Source organism: Oncorhynchus gorbuscha, linkage group LG23 (assembly GCF_021184085.1).
Source record: "Oncorhynchus gorbuscha isolate QuinsamMale2020 ecotype Even-year linkage group LG23, OgorEven_v1.0, whole genome shotgun sequence".
NCBI classification, from domain to species: domain Eukaryota; kingdom Metazoa; phylum Chordata; class Actinopteri; order Salmoniformes; family Salmonidae; genus Oncorhynchus; species Oncorhynchus gorbuscha.
In genome coordinates, this window is record NC_060195.1 from 15,608,946 (window position 1) to 15,626,445 (window position 17,500).

Consider the following 17,500-nt stretch of genomic DNA (forward strand, 5'->3'; position numbering starts at 1 on the left):
TGCAGTGTCTGGTTGCTCCTCATTACACACCACAGACAAGCAGCGTCTGGTTGCTCCTCATTACACACCACAGACCAGCAGCGTCTGGTTGCTCCTCATTACACACCACAGACAAGCAGCGTCTGGTTGCTCCTCATTACACACCACAGACCAGCAGCGTCTGGTTGCTCCTCATTACACACCACAGACCAGCAGCGTCTGGTTGCTCCTCATTACACACCACAGACCAGCAGCGTCTGGTTGCTCCTCATTACACACCACAGACCAGCAGCGTCTGGTTGCTCCTCATTACACACCACAGACCAGCAGCGTCTGGTTGCTCCTCATTACACACCACAGACCAGCAGCGTCTGGTTGCTCCTCATTACACACCACAGACCAGCAAATATTCTTTACATCATCAGCATATGAATCATTACAAAACGTCCTGTGTAACCTCTTATACACTATATTAGGCCCAGCCTTTGTAACTTTGGTTTTCCTAGATATGGCTATTATATTGTGATCATTACATCCTATGGATTTGGATACTGCTTTAAAGCAAATATGCAGCATTAGTAAAGATGTGATTGTTACGCTAAATGAGTGAAGAGGTGTGGAGTCAGGCGCAGATAGCAAAAGATGTGGGAAAAACACGCTTAAATGTCCAGGAAATATAACATGAACAAAAGTAGGAAAACAAATGAACAGAAATATAAACGGACAGCGCGAAACCCAAAAAGCAAACAAAATACACTCAAACACAGAACAGACGAACAAGCCCGCACGAAACAGAAGCGGGCTGAACAAACTTATATAACCCCACCCTAACAACCAAACAAGAAACAGGTGATACCAATCAGACAAAACCAAAGGAACACAGAACAACGGATCGGTGATAGCTAGTAGACCGGCGACGACGACCGCCGAGCGCCACCCGAACAAGAAGGGGAGTCACCTTCGGTAATATTCGTGACAGTGATCCATATGTGTTGATTTCATTCCTGTGCTGTTTGTAAACACCCTGGTCCACACGCAAAGATATTGTCTGTGAGTGCAACAGAAATGATGTTACAGGCGAAACCCAGGTAAAAATCCAATCAGGAAGTGCCGCATTTTGTGAAACCGCCTCATGCCAATGACTCCTTATATGGCTGTGAATGAGCCTCGAATGAGCTTACGTTTTCTACGTATTCCCCAAGGTGTCTACAGCATTGTGACGTCTTTTTACGCATTTATGTTGAAGAATAGCCGTAAGGGACCACATTTAGCAAGTGGTCACATGGTGTCTCCCACAGAAACTCTGTAAAATACTGAGGTAAGCCATTTATCCAATCGCTTCTTATGAGAAACCAATTGCCTCAACGGATATATTATTGAATATATATGTTAAAAACACCTTGAGGATTGATTCTAAACAACGTTTGCCATGTTTCTGTTGATATTATGGAGCTAATGTGGAAAAAAGTTTGGTGTTGTAGTGGTAGCATTTTCCGGTCGATTTCTCAGCCAAGCATGATGAACAAACGAGGGCTGTTTCGCCTACAAAAATAATATTTTTGGAAAAAAGGAACATTTGCTATCTAACTGGGAGTCTCCTGAGTGAAAAAATCCGAAATTCTTCAAAGGTAAATGATTTAATTTTATTGCTTTTCTTATTTTTGTGAAAATGTTGCCTACTGCCAGCAGAGCCTAGCATAGCATTACGGCATGGTAAACTTACACAAATGCTTGTCTAGCGTTGACTGTAACGCATATTTTGAAAATCTGAGATGACAGTGTGATTAACAAAAGGCTAAGCTGTGTCTCAATATATTTCATTTGTGATTTTCATGAATAGGAACATTTTCTAGGGGTATTTATGTCCGCTGCGTTATGCTAATTAGTTTGAGGCTATGATTACGCTCCCGGATCCGGGATTGCTAGTCGCAAGAAGATTTATCTAAGTGAGTTTCAGAGATATGAATGTAATCGGTTACAAGCAAGTTATTGACTTCATGGACCTTGTTTCTTAGGCTACATATGTTAATATGGGCTATTTTTAGCACTTTTCTGGGTTGCTTGATTTTTTTTCATGCTTTGTCCAGGAGCCAGATGATTTGGATAAACTCTGTCATTCCTGTAGAGTATCTTCTGTTTCCAGAAGGTGACAAAGTTATCAACAACAGTGACTCCAGCAGAGCTACAGTAGCTACAGTAGTCTTGTGTAATGCCAGCAGTCTGCTGAATCTTTCACACCCGCGGCCCAACGATGGTACTGGACCTGAAATTATTGGCAGTTTTTTGGAGTCTTTTAATGCTAAAATCAGTTCTTTAAAATCCATTGTCAAATGTTCCGAGCTTGCCCTCCTGATGTCATTTGACCCCACATGGACTACGACAGTGTCAGCTCCCGGCATCTGTGGTAGAACAGTCAGAAGCAGCCTTGTTATGTCCTGTACTCGTGCTCCTGGGTAGCACTATAAGTGCACAAGGCGAGACCCAGATGCAGACATGGGAGGCAGATGGTTTGTCTCTGATATTTATTCTATTCCAAGGGGTAGGCAAGAGAATGGTCGTGGACAGGCAAAATATCAAAACCAGGTCAAATTCCAGAAGGTACAGAGTGGCAGGCTTGCTTGAGGTCAGGGCAGGCAGAATGGTCAGGCAGGCGGGTTCAGAATCCAGACGGGCAAGGGTCACAATCGGGAGACTAGAAAAAACAGTGAAAAAGCAGGAGAATGGGAAAAACACACTGGTTGACTTGACAAACAAGGCGAACTGGCAACAGACAAGCAGTGAACACAGGAATAAGTACCCAGGGACTAATGAGGAAAAGGAAAACAGGTCACACCTGGAGGTGGGTGGAGACAATCACAAAGACGTGTGAAACAGATCAGGGCGTGACAAGCGCAGGGTTTTTGCCTTGGGGACCGAGATGTTTCTCACCGTAGATCTGCCGATGTTGTCGAATGGGCCGGTCTCTCAGGCAGCCTCATGGACTGGAGCTCTGAGGATCTGAACCCGAGGTAGAAGCCACCAGAGAGGGAGACAGAACCGAGGACAAAGACACAGGTACCTCCGGATCCGATCTTGATTGGGAAGCCACCAAGGACGAAGGCGCCGGAACCTCTGGAATCAGCCGTTTCTGGTCAGTGTCAGTTCCGGGCTCAACATCTCCATGGAGACCACGTTGCCAGAGGACGCCTTCTTCGACTTCCACGGCGAGTGACGTACCTCCATGGCTGGTTGGTTGGGTCAAGAACAGCTCCGTTCTCCAGGGAAGGGGGAGACCCCTTCTGGGATGAAACCATGCTGTGCATCGGCCAGCCGGCTGTGGAGAGCCGACACTGCGGCGACACTTCCATCAGACCAGAGTGGCGTCCGGCTACTGGGGTGGAATAAAAATAAAAAGTAGGTTGGTGTGGGTTCCCCAGTAGCTTGTGTAGGTTCGCTACTTGCTTGCTAAGAGTAGCTACTTCACCCCTGTTGTCCTCCGCAAGCAAGCAGTTGCTGCATTGAAAGTCAACGTGGTCCACATTGTCCAGGAACAAAGCAAAGTAAACACAGCTCCTGCAACATTGGAAACATTCAATAGCGGCCTCCATTTGAGACCACCGAGCCAGCAGGGCTAGCTGGGCTTCCGTATCCCTCCGCTAGGCTAGCTGGGCTTCCGTATCCCTCCGCTAGGCTAGCTGGGCTTCCGTATCCCTCCGCTAGGCTAGCTGGGCTTCCGTATCCCTCCGCTAGGCAAGCTGGGCTTCCGTATCCCTCCGCTAGGCTAGCTGGGCTTCCGTATCCCTCCGCTAGGCTAGCTGGGCTTCCGTATCCCTCCGCTAGGCTAGCTGGGCTTCCGTATCCCTCCGCTAGGCTAGCTGGGCTTCCGTATCCCTCCGCAAGGCTAGCTGGGCTTCCATATCCCTCAGCTAGGCTAGCTGGGCTTTTGCGTCTCTCCCCCTATACGGAATCTGGAGAGATCCCGGGACAGATAGCAGCGCTCACAGCAATTTAGCCCAACAAATAAAAGTGTATAAAAACACTGTCAGCTTTTAAACCGATATCTTCAGTTAAGGTCTCGGCAGCGTTCAACAAGATGAAGAGAAACCAGTGAGCTGGTCTCTCTGGGTACATCAACCATTTGACTTTGCCTCTGAAACTCTCATTTTTTCCCCTAGTCAGATTGTGGCGACTTTATAGTGCATGTTTAGACGGAGAGTCTATGCCCTTACCTCACTTCATAATAATGACGTCCCATACTGTGGTTTATTTGTGAATAGTAAGAGGTGACATGCTTCTCATTCTTCTGTCTCTCATTAAATCAGCTCAGAAGGAAGGGGAGGGGAATAGGATGGGGGGGCACAGACCACAAACACTGCAGTGGGATTGGTATATAAATTGAAACGTGTCAGTTTCAATTCAAGAGGTTGGAGTAATAACATGTTCAACCACTCAAGACATTGGCTCGAAATCTAGGTTGTGCCATTAGATTCAGAGAAAGTTAACAACTAACCCTGGCCTGATCTTTTTTGCAAGCGTTTCCGCGGAAGTCTCACAATGATGTGCCTCTGGGTTTAGAAACTCTTCTGTGAAACTCTTCTCTAGCTGAATGAAGGCCTTTGTCAAATTTCTTAGGAGGTTCTCTCTGTCTCTCTCTCTCTCTCTCTCTCTCTCTCTCTCTCTCTCTCTCTCTCTCTCTCTCTCTCTCTCTCTCTTTCAAAACAAAGTTTCAAAACAATAAAGACATTACAAATGTCATATTACGTATATATACAGTGTTGTAACGATTTACAAATGGTTAAGGGTACACAAGGGAAAATACATAAGCATAAATATGGGTTGTATTTACAATGGTATTTGTTCTTCACTGGTTGCCCTTTTTTTCTGGTGGCAACAGGTCACAAAGCTTGCTGCTGTGATGGTACACTGTGAAATTTCACCCAGTAGATATGGGAGTTTATCAAAATTGGGTTTGTTTTCGAATTCTCTGTGGATCTGTGAAATCTGAGGGAAATATGTGTCTCTAATATGGTCATACATTGGACAGGAGGTTAGGAAGTGCAGCTCAGTTTCCACCTCATTTTGTGGGCTGTGTTCACATAGCCTGTCTTCTCTTGAGAGCCATGTCTGCCTACGGCGGCCTTTCACAATAGCAAGGCTATGCTTACTGAGTCTGTACATAGTCAAACAATGACTGGTAAATGATCCAAGACCAGCTCAGTTAATCCCTACCATTGTGACAATGAGTCGTCATAATGCTGCATCAAATGTATATGATCTTAGGGGCATTGGCAAACGCAATGTAAGCAATTAAATTTATGTACTCCTAATTGCACCGAATACATCTGTTTATCCTCCAGCTATTGTAAGCAGTAATCATGAGCCTATAAAACAGAGTTACACTGAGGTGCTGTGCATTAGTAGGAAGACTCCAATGTAAATAACATGAGTAAGTCTACCTCTCATAAGCTTCCCAGTAAAGCATTAAAAACAATCAAGCAACCCAGAAAAGTGCTAAAAATAGCCCATATTAACATATGTAGCCTAAGAAACAAGGTCCATGAAGTGAATAACTTGCTTGTAACCGATTACATTCATATCTCTGAAACTCACTTAGATAAATCTTCTTGCGACTAGCAATCCCGGATCCGGGAGCGTAATCATAGCCTCAAACGAATTAGCATAACGCAGCGGCCATAAATACCCCTAGAAAATGTTCCTATTCATGAAAATCACAAATGAAATATATTGAGACACAGCTTAGCCTTTTGTTAATCACACTGTCATCTCAGATTTTCAAAATATGCGTTACAGCCAACGATATGATGCTTGACTAGTCTCTCAAAGCACTTCATGATGACGGAGGTGAGTGCTACGGGGTGATAGTCATTTAGTTCAGTTACCTTAGCTTTCTTGGGAACTGGAACAAGGATTGATTGAATATGTCCGTAAACACACCAACCAGCTGGTTTGAGCATGCTCTGAGGACACGGCTAGGGATGCCGTCTGGGCCGGCAGCCTTGCGAGGGTTAACACGTTTAAATGCTTTACCTCCGTTGGCTGCGGTGAAGGAGAGACCGCAGGTTTTGGTAGCAGGCTGTGTCGTTGGCACAGTCTTGACCTCAAAGCGAGCAAAGAAGTTGTTTAGTTTGTCTGGGAGCAGGACATTGTGGTCCGCGACGGGGCTGGTTTTCTTTTTGTAGTCCATGATTGACCGTAGACCCTGCCACATACCTCTCGTGTCTGAGCCGTTGAATTGCGACACTACTTTGTCTCTATACTGACGCGTAGCTTATTTGATTGCCTTGTTTTCTCGTTCTCTCTCTATCCCTCTCTCTCTCTCGCTCTTTCAGTAATCCTGTTCTCTCCTTTCTCTCTTTCAGCTCCTCGATCCAATTACAGCCTAGACAATGGTGAGTACAACATTAAACAGCATTACATACATGAAATCTATATGCTTGTAAACATCGCCCTCTACTGTACATTGATGAGAGAGACATGAAGTCACATTCAGGTGGTCGTGCCTCTCTTTCCTGACCTGCTCTGTTATTTTGACATGTATATATGACCCCCAACTGTAAACAAGTATGACAACTTCTGTAAAAATGGCTTTATAAATAAACTGGATTGATTGGTTGCATTCATGTTTTCTAGATTCGTACAAATCAGCCTCTCTACCAGGATACAGGCGGAACAGTGTCAACAGGGTGACCACCAACACCATACTATTCTTTATTTATACTGTTATGGTCAAATCTATTGAGATTAAAGTATATTTCGACGGAGAGACATATTTATTGGAGACAGCAACCAAAAATGATTTACATACTGTAGAAGGCTGTAATTCAAGTTGACCTCCTAGTTGTCATGGAAGCTTACTTGACAAACACAGCTGTAGCATCACTGACAGGTCTCTGTGTGTATCCCTGCAGCCCCAGAGTGCAGCCGCAGACTACTACCAACAGTATGACAGCAGCAGTGAAGTCAACTGGGGAACCAGAGGTAGGAGGGCTGTGTAACCACCCTGTGTTCAGGTCTCAATACATTTAGAACATTGTGGTGTTTCTTTAATTACATGACTGTAATCTGGTATTTTTCCTATTTTTCTCTTCTACAGAATACAAGGTAAGGGTCTGAAAGTTGATTGTAAAGTGGAGTGGACTGTCAAGCAGTAGCCTACAATAGTCAGAATGATGTAAGACTGTCCTCTAAGTGGTGTGTGAGGAACCACTGGTGGGAAGAAAGACAATTCCTACTGGATCACAACGACTGGGGTTTGTTCATACAAAGGCAATAGATCACTATAGGACAGTATAGCTGCTCTCTCTCACTCCTGACTCAATGACCCTACCAGAGGAAGCAGCAGTAGAGTTATGGCATCCTGCCCTGGTCTGCCCTAGTCAAAGGGTCTTACTGTAGGTCACAGGGCATCTTCCACAGTCAGGACCTGGGCCCTTTTTGAATACATTAAAAACACACCCTTTACTCCTCCCTTCCTTGATGTAATCACTGATCTAACACAAATTAATAACTTTAAGAAATTGCTTTCACCCAGCTATGTCAGATTATGAATTTTCTCTTCAAGGGAGAGAGGAAGGAAGAATGCATTCTTAAAGAATTCGAACAGGACATGTACTGGCATAACAAAGAGCTTCCGGGGCAAGAGGTCACTGGACATTTCTCTCAGCCCATCCTGACCTTTCGATAAACTTTGTGTCACAAATTCCAAATGCTGCTTCCAATCCGTATGAGGAGAGGTTAAGAGAGACTTGATGAGAGAGAGTAAATGGAAGGGCCGCCAATAATCATCTCATTCTATAGAACATCTCTGCTATGTTCCATACAATGGGTTCCATGCTGTGATTACAAAGAAAACAGCTGTTTTATGACTGAGACGTCTGCTGAAGCATTTCATCTCACGTGGTTTCTGGTCAATTCCATTTGACTGTGATCAATTCAGGAAGTACCATGAAATTCCAAGTATTATCAGAATAGGAATTGGAATTTAAGTGTACTTCCTGATTTGACCCCAACCCTGTTGACTACATATATCTTCTAACTCTATCTGACCTGTCCATTGCAGGTTTACCCGTATGAAGTGCTGATCGTGACCACCAGGGGGCGACACAGAGTGCCTAAAGATGTGGACAGAGCCAGACTAGAGGTGAGGTTAAGATCTGGCTTAGTTTGGTGGTTGATTTTCCATTAAATAATTTGTTCAATGTCGCCTCCTATCCTTACGAAAAGTTAAAGGTCACTATTCCCGACATTATCCACATAGTCTACATGAGACATACTACAGTGTCTCCCTGTGTTTCTCTGTCTTCCAGCGCCATCTGAGTCCCGAGGAGTTCCGCCAGGTGTTTGGGATGACCGTGGCAGAGTTTGACCGGCTGGCTCTCTGGAAGAGGAATGAAATGAAGAAACAGGCCCGACTCTTCTAACCATGGAGAGAGAGAGACAATTAGAGGAAATTGAGAAAGAGAAACTGTTCTAATTAAAGAAAGATAGACTGTTAATGACAATAGAGATAGATAGAGAGAGAGAGACTGTTAATGACAATAGAGATAGATAGAGAGAGACAGACTGTTAATGACAACTGAGATAGAGAGAGACAGACTGTTAATGACAACTGAGATAGATAGAGAGACAGACTGTTAATGACAACAGAGATAGATAGAGAGAGACAGACTGTTAATGACAACAGAGATAGATAGAGAGAGACAGACTGTTAATGACAACAGAGATAGATAGAGAGAGACAGACTGTTAATGACAACAGAGAGAGAGACAGACTGTTAATGACAACAGAGATAGATAGAGAGAGAGACAGACTGTTAATGACAACTGAGATAGATAGAGAGAGACAGACTGTTAATGACAACTGAGAGATAGAGAGAGACAGACTGTTAATGACAACAGAGATAGATAGAGAGAGAGACAGACTGTTAATGACAACAGAGATAGATAGAGAGAGACAGACTGTTAATGACAACTGAGATAGATAGAGAGAGACAGACTGTTAATTACAACAGAGAGAGAGACAGACTGTTAATGACAACAGAGATAGATAGAGAGAGACAGACTGTTAATGACAACTGAGATAGATAGAGAGAGACAGACTGTTAATGACAACAGAGATAGATAGAGAGAGAGACAGACTGTTAATGACAACAGAGATAGATAGAGAGAGACAGACTGTTAATGACAACTGAGATAGATAGAGAGAGACAGACTGTTAATTACAACAGAGAGAGAGACAGACTGTTAATGACAACAGAGATAGATAGAGAGAGAGACAGACTGTTAATGACAACAGAGATAGATAGAGAGAGACAGACTGTTAATGACAACAGAGATAGATAGAGACAGACTGTTAATGACAACAGAGATAGATAGAGAGAGACAGACTGTTAATGACAACAGAGATAGATAGAGAGAGACAGACTGTTAATGACAACAGAGATAGATAGAGAGAGACAGACTGTTAATGACAACAGACAGACTGTTAATGACAACAGAGATAGATAGAGAGAGACAGACTGTTAATGACAACTGAGAGATAGAGAGACAGACTGTTAATGACAACTGAGATAGATAGAGAGAGACAGACTGTTAATGACAGACAGACAACAGAGATAGATAGAGAGAGAGACAGACTGTTAATGACAACAGAGATAGATAGAGAGAGACAGACTGTTAATGACAACTGAGATAGATAGAGAGAGACAGACTGTTAATTACAACAGAGAGAGAGACAGACTGTTAATGACAACAGAGATAGATAGAGAGAGACAGACTGTTAATGACAACTGAGATAGATAGAGAGAGACAGACTGTTAATGACAACAGAGATAGATAGAGAGAGAGACAGACTGTTAATGACAACAGAGATAGATAGAGAGAGACAGACTGTTAATGACAACTGAGATAGATAGAGAGAGACAGACTGTTAATTACAACAGAGAGAGAGACAGACTGTTAATGACAACAGAGATAGATAGAGAGAGAGACAGACTGTTAATGACAACAGAGATAGATAGAGAGAGACAGACTGTTAATGACAACAGAGATAGATAGAGACAGACTGTTAATGACAACAGAGATAGATAGAGAGAGACAGACTGTTAATGACAACAGAGATAGATAGAGAGGGAGACAGACTGTTAATGACAACTGAGATAGAGAGAGAGACTGTTAATGACAACAGAGATAGATAGATAGAGACAGACTGTTAATGACAACAGAGATAGATAGAGAGAGAGACAGACTGTTAATGACAACTGAGATAGAGAGAGACAGACTGTTAATGACAACTGAGAGAGAGACAGACTGTTAATGACAACAGAGATAGATAGAGAGAGACGGACTGTTAATGACAACTGAGAGAGAGACAGACTGTTAATGACAACAGAGATAGATAGAGAGAGACAGACTGTTAATGACAACTGAGATAGAGAGAGACAGACTGTTAATGACAACAGAGATAGATAGAGAGACAGACTGTTAATGACAACAGAGATAGATAGAGAGAGACAGACTGTTAATGACAACTGAGATAGAGAGAGAGAGAGACAGACTGTTAATGACAACTGAGATAGATAGAGAGAGAGACTGAATGACAACAGAGACAGACTGTTAATGACAACAGACAGACTGTTAATGACAACAGAGATAGATAGAGAGAGACGGACTGTTAATGACAACTGAGAGAGAGACAGACTGTTAATGACAACAGAGATAGATAGAGAGAGACAGACTGTTAATGACAACAGAGATAGAGACAGACTGTTAATGACAACAGAGAGAGAGACAGACTGTTAATGACAACAGAGAGAGAGACAGACTGTTAATGACAACAGAGATAGATAGAGAGAGACAGACTGTTAATGACAACAGAGATAGATAGAGAGAGACAGATTGTTAATGACAACAGAGATAGATAGAGAGAGACAGACTGTTAATGACAACAGAGAGAGAGAGAGAGAGAGAGACTGTTAATGACAACAGAGATAGATAGAGAGAGACGGACTGTTAATGACAACTGAGAGAGAGACAGACTGTTAATGACAACAGAGATAGATAGAGAGAGACGGACTGTTAATGACAACTGAGAGAGAGACAGACTGTTAATGACAACAGAGATAGATAGAGAGAGACAGACTGTTAATGACAACTGAGAGAGAGACAGACTGTTAATGACAACAGAGATAGATAGAGAGAGACAGACTGTTAATGACAACAGAGATAGATAGAGAGAGACAGACTGTTAATGACAACAGAGATAGATAGAGAGAGACAGACTGTTAATGACAACAGAGAGAGAGACAGACTGTTAATGACAACAGAGATAGATAGAGAGAGACAGACTGTTAATGACAACAGAGAGAGAGACAGACTGTTAATGACAACTGAGATAGATAGAGAGAGACAGACTGTTAATGAAAACAGAGATATAGAGAGAGAGAGAGTTAGAGAGAGAGAGAGACAATGAAATCAGAGAGAGGGAGAGACTTAATGAAAACAGAGAGAGAGAGAGAGAAAGAGAGAGAGAGACTGTGAATGAAATCAGAGAGAGAGAGAGGGAGAGACTTAATGAAAACAGAGAGATAAAGCGAGAGAGCGAGAGAGAGACTGTTAATGAAAACTGAGATTGAGAGCGATAGAGAGAGAGAAAATTTACAGCAGAACAAGAGTGTTGCTGCAGAAAGACAGACATACAGAGAGAGAGAGACAGACAAGCAGACAGGCAAACAGGCAGACAGACAGAGGAAGCGAGGAGAATGTGTAATCTCACTGCCACAGACCGAACTAAATGCTCCCCACGGGGTCTAGAGAGAGAGAAAGAGAGAGACAGAGGGAGAGACACGGAAGTCAGGATACTTTTGGCTTTGCCTTACTATTGTGGATTATTTTATAAACTGTTAGTGTGCAGCACCAGCAAACTGAATGACTAGAATATAGATATCATTTACACCACTTTGTCAGAGTGATTGAATAGATGAATGGATGGATGGACGAATGAACAAACAATGCTTTTGTTTTAGTTTTTGAAATGGTGCTTACTGATGATCATTTCTCCTTTTTCTTCTTTCACTTTATCACTAGTATCTTTTGGTTTTCAGTGATGCTGGCAGCCATCTTCTAATGACATCATACCCATCTTTTAATGACATCATACCCATCTTTTAATGACATCATACCTATATTTGTATTACATCATGAAAATATATTTCTGATCATTAAACCCAAAGTTAGATAGTGAATATGTACCGCAAAAGATACTTCAGTGAATCCGTGCTGGTATCTGAACAAACCTTGAAAGGTGAGACTAGGTCAAACACAATACTTTTTGGTCCACCAGTTAAGATAATTATTCACGCAATGATAGACTACAGACTGGATGTATTCACTGTCAGGGAAACAAACACATGCTAGACGTACCTGCTGTAACGTTGTGATAGAGGGAACACTTTTGGTTACACACGGGGATAATGTCACTCTTTAGTTGAATTATGAATACGTATTCATCTTGGAACATTGCATAAACAAACATTAAATACAGTTTGTATTTCAGACATGAAATGAGAAGTGTGCAGCTTGGTTAACATACAGTTATAGACACTTGCTTGCAGTTATGAAGACGTATCCAGTCACAATATGTATGTTGCAGATAAACATGCCTATCACAATGTATAAAGGGTTGATTTCCTTAACACAGATTAATCCTACTCCTGGACTAAAAAGCATTTTCAATAGAGAGTCCAGGACTTATTTTATGAATTGTATAATTTGTTTTATTTTGAATCTATAAAACATACTGTAACTCTCTCCTTTTCACAGTTACATCATGTATCATTTATTCCAATAAAATACTGATTTCATGTGTATGTGACTGTCAATCGATCAATCAATTAATTCATATGCGTGTCTGTATGTTGTGCCTCTGCACCATGGGGTGAACCCACAACTATCTGTGCTGTTAAGGTCCAGACCTTCTTGCAGTTAGATGTAGGCAGTGGCCATTTTAGCATGTAAATCTTGGTGGGGCAAAAAATTAAACATGTAAGATGAATCTCCAACAAAGCCACAACACAACACTAAACAATACATTAACTGCACTATATCACTGCTACACCTGGATATCAGCGGGGCCTTGTCTGGCAGCGGAACAACTCATTCAGCCTCATTTACTGTCTTTTAAACAAACATAGCTGATATGGCTGACTTTCTTAAACAAATGCGGTTTCTGCTGAAAATTGAGATGTACAAACTATGGTATAAGGGGACGACAAGCGGATAAGTCATTAACCTGTTACTCCTACCCCCTATTTTTTCGAACATTCTGTTAAAAATCGCGCAACATTTCAGCGCCCTGCTGCTCATGCCAGGAATATAGTATATGCATATGATTAGTATGTGTGGATAGAAAACACTCAGACGTTTATAAAACTGGTTAAATCACGGCTGTGACTATAACAGAACGTGCGTTTCATCGAAAAGCGCAGGAAAATCTGATCACTGAAAATTGAAAAATACATCCATCCGCCACTTCAACCCATTGTTAAAGGCGAACCACATTAAATGGGGCTGAGGTTGCAATACCTACAGCTTCCACACGATGTCAACAGTCTTGTCATTTGCCTAGGCTTTGTTTCTTGGTCAAATGAAGAAGAGACAAGCCATTTGTTCAGGTCTCCGACCGGATATTTTGGTTGAGATTTACCCGGACATTATTTCCAGACGATTATTACCCCATATAGAATATACATCGCCTCGTGATCAATTTGATCGCTTATTAACGTGTACTAATACCTAAAGTTGCATTACAAAAGTATTTCAAAGTGTTTTGTGAAAGTTAATCGTCGACTTAAAAAAAAAAAAAAAATGACTTTTACGTTATAAGACGCTATTTTTTTCCGTTTATCACACAGTTTTCATAGATCGATATCTAGACTATATATGGACCGATTTAATCGAAAAAAAGACCCAATAGAGATTATGGGACATCTAGGAGTGCCAACAAAGAAGATGGTCAAAGGTAATGAATGTTTTATACTTTATTTGTGCGGTTTGTGTAGCGACGACTATGCTAATTATTTTGTTTACGTCCCCTGCGGGTCTTTTGGGGTGTTACATGCTATCAGATAATAGCTTCTCATGCTTTCGCCGAAAAGCATTTTAAAAATCTGACTTGTTGCCTGGATTCACAACGAGTGTAGCTTTAATTCAATACCCTGCATGTGTATTTTAATGAACGTTTGAGTTTTAACTAGTACTACTAGCATTTAGCGTAGCGCATTTGCATTTCCAGATGTCTAGATGGGACGCCTGCGTGTCAGGTAGGAGCAAGAGGTTAATGAGCTAGGATGGACATAGTCAATACAACTATTTGTTCAGCACTTTGAAATGTACAGCTACAGAATTCAGAACATGGGCCGTTCTTACAGTGTTCCCCTTGTACACCAATTCAGAACCGTAGGATAAATAAAGGGGGCATATAAGCAGACAATGAAAGCTCTTACAATATTCGATGATTACATTTCTAAAAAACAGGTTATAGGTTACATGTTCACCACCAAGTCGAAATTAAGAGGTGGAAATTGACCAAATTATTAGGGTGAGGCACATGGGCTACTAACAGCTTACTACACAACACACACTTAGTACTACATTCTTAGCTACAGGTTACATATCTCCCTGGCATATTACATAATTTATGCAGCAGCATACAAGAGATGTTTGGACTCACTTGGTTGTGTTGTGTTCACTTAAACTTGAACAGGAAGGTGGAGCGGTGGGCCTTCGTGAGAAAATGTTGTAATCAAATTTTGTCATCAAAGTCTGGCATTCTCTGAGTTGGATGAAAGTTCAAAACATATTTTCCCAGTCGTATCTCATTTTTCACGAGTTTTCAGTTGTCTTGAACTCACTTAAGTCAGATTTTGCAGTTCTGAGTTAACAGTTCTTTTGAGCACGGCACAAATCATGCTTCATTGACAGCATGGCCAATGTTGAATGTTAATCATTTTAAACTAGGAAAAGAGACCCTTAATCTTAATCTCAGGACCACACAGCCACTCCACTAAATTGCAGGCTAATGATTGATTTGCAATGCTTGCAGTTAGCAAATGATTCCTTCCAAACCACTCATTGTTGAATTTGTGATTTCCAACTTGTTATGTAATGTTCAATGGTCAACATGCACCAATATGTTTTATCAATAATTTCTCTTCATTATTTATCCTCATATGTCAAGGATTAAATAAGATTTGACAGTAGATTGTCACCTTGATTCATGATGATGACTGCTAGCTAAGGCTTTGGAAGTATGATGTTGACATGATCAGTTCAATCAAAGCTACTGTACATATGATGTGATTTTACATCATGACCTTGAGCCTTTATGGATGGGCACCTCAAATATAACTCTATGGCACCACCCAAGGGGCTAGACTTTTAGAGCTCTACCCTTAGACTTGGCGGTGACGTAGTGTCCCCATGAGTGACAGAGAAGTGAGCCAATCACGGCATAAGGCTCCATATTTTCTGCTTGCTTGCCCCACCACCACCACAGAAAGCACTGTGCTAGGCTGAAACACCTGCACTTTAGAGCTGCCTTACTGAAGAATACAAAAAATAGGCCATGTTTGTATGCAGCTTTATTAACTCAAGTATGTATGTATATATTTTTACATTGTTTGCAAACTGATGTGTGACACGTATTAATGCCAAAGTAACATGCAAAATATGCATGTTATTGTTTGCAAAAAATGTGGTTGAGCACCACATAACCTGAATGATGGCCGTCACTGGATATAGGTAGTTAGGGCTATTGCCATACTGTACTTTGACTTTATAGCTTTAGGACCCAGCAAAGAGCGGGCTGTTCTTTTCTCACTAACTTCATTGAGAGAGACAGAGAGAGAGAGTCTGCTATGTATCAAGTGTAGCTGTCTGCGCGGTCTCACATGGGCTGTTCTCCGTCACGCTCTCTGGGTGAGCCCGGGAAACCACCTCTCTCTCATCCGTTACTTCCACCGGGATGGACACCAACAACAGATGTAAGTGTCAGTCTTAATCCGTTTTTCATTTCAAATTAATCCATAGTGTTAACTGACAAAAAGTAAGCTATTATGCATCTAAAAATTTGCAACTGGATTTTATAAATCAAACAATAGCGATTTGCGCATAAATTGCACCTTTATTAATTGCACCATACTGCTGTACAAGCCAGTGTTTTATTTCATGCTTAACGAAGGCTAATTGTAATCTAATTGCCTGTTTAAGATTTTCATAATTTTGTTGACAATTTATTAAACGTCCAGAACAACATTTTACTGAGAATGGAGCAGAGAATGGTATTGTTGGTGGCTGTTGCCTAGTGATAGGCTATAGAAAAGTGTCCACGTCCAGAATAGTTGGAATGACTGTCGGTTTGCCACCTTACTGTGCCGTGCCAGTCGGTGCAAAGCTTCACCCATGCTGCAGGCAGAGTGTTTTCCCCAAGCCTTCCTGCACCAAGGCTGTTCTCCATTCAGTAATCCTGTCCTTCTCTCTACCTTCGTTTAGTCTTCTCCATGGATCTGATAGAACTAGATAAGTGATAGTAATTTAGCAGAAGTTAGTTATATATCACTTTCTTAGTTAGGCCCACACCTACAGTTGAAGTGGGATGTTTACATACACCTTAGCCAAATACATTTAAACTACGTTTTTCACAATTCCTGACATTTAATCCTAGTAAAAATCCCCTGTTTTAGATCAGTTAGGATCACCACTTTATTTTAAGAATGTGAAATGTCAGAATAATAGTATAGAGAATGATTTATTTCAGCTTTTATTTCTTTCATCACATTCCCAGTGGGTCAGAAGTTTACATACACTCAATTAGTATTTGGTAGCATTACCTTTAAATTGTTTAACTTTTAAGTTTCGGGAAGCATTCCATAAGAATTTTACCCCATTCCTCCTGACAGAGCTGGTGTAACTGAGTCAGGTTTGTAGGCCTCCTTGCTCGCACACGCTTTTTCAGTTCTGCCCACAAATTTTCTATGGGATTGAGGTCAGGGCTTTGTGTTGGTCACTCCAATACCTTGACTTTGTTGTTCTTAATTAAGCCATTTTGCCACAACTTCAGAAGTATGCTTGGGGTCATTGTCCATTTGGAAGAACCATTTGCAACCAAGCTTTAACTTCCTGACTGATGTCTTGAGATGTTGCTTCAATATATCCACATAATTTGACTTTCTCATGATGCCATCTATTTTGTGAAGTGCACCAGTCCCTCCTGCAGCAAAGCACCCCCAACATGATGCTGCCACCCCTGTGCTTCACGGTTGGGATTGTGTTCTTCGGCTTGCAAGAGTCCACCTTTTTCCTCCAAACCTAACGATGGTCATTATGGCCAAACAGTTCTATTTTTGTTTAATCAGACCAGAGGACATTTCTCCAAAAAGTATGATCTTTGTCCCCATGTCTTTGTCCCCATGTGTTGTTGTATGTGTCGAATTGCTACGCTTTATCTTGGCCAGGTCGCAGTTGCA

At 41.7% G+C, this 17,500-nt stretch overlaps 2 protein-coding genes across 2 annotated transcripts in view; both read left to right on the top strand.

Moving 5' to 3' along the window:
* LOC124010381 (actin-binding LIM protein 3-like) overlaps positions 1–8,600 on the top strand; it is a 111,255-nt gene extending 102,655 nt beyond the window's left edge. The window contains exons 19-24 of the mRNA XM_046322767.1: positions 6,339–6,368; positions 6,610–6,662; positions 6,888–6,957; positions 7,073–7,080; positions 8,039–8,119; positions 8,286–8,600. Coding sequence (XP_046178723.1) covers positions 6,339–6,368; positions 6,610–6,662; positions 6,888–6,957; positions 7,073–7,080; positions 8,039–8,119; positions 8,286–8,399 — 356 coding nt within the window. The 3' untranslated portion in view covers positions 8,400–8,600. The remainder of the gene's footprint in view (positions 1–6,338; positions 6,369–6,609; positions 6,663–6,887; positions 6,958–7,072; positions 7,081–8,038; positions 8,120–8,285) is intronic.
* A 7,322-nt stretch (positions 8,601–15,922) lies between these two features.
* Positions 15,923–17,500, top strand: part of LOC124011316 (actin filament-associated protein 1-like 1) — a 111,100-nt gene continuing 109,522 nt past the window's right edge. The window contains exon 1 of the mRNA XM_046324561.1: positions 15,923–16,018. Coding sequence (XP_046180517.1) covers positions 16,000–16,018 — 19 coding nt within the window. The 5' untranslated portion in view covers positions 15,923–15,999. The remainder of the gene's footprint in view (positions 16,019–17,500) is intronic.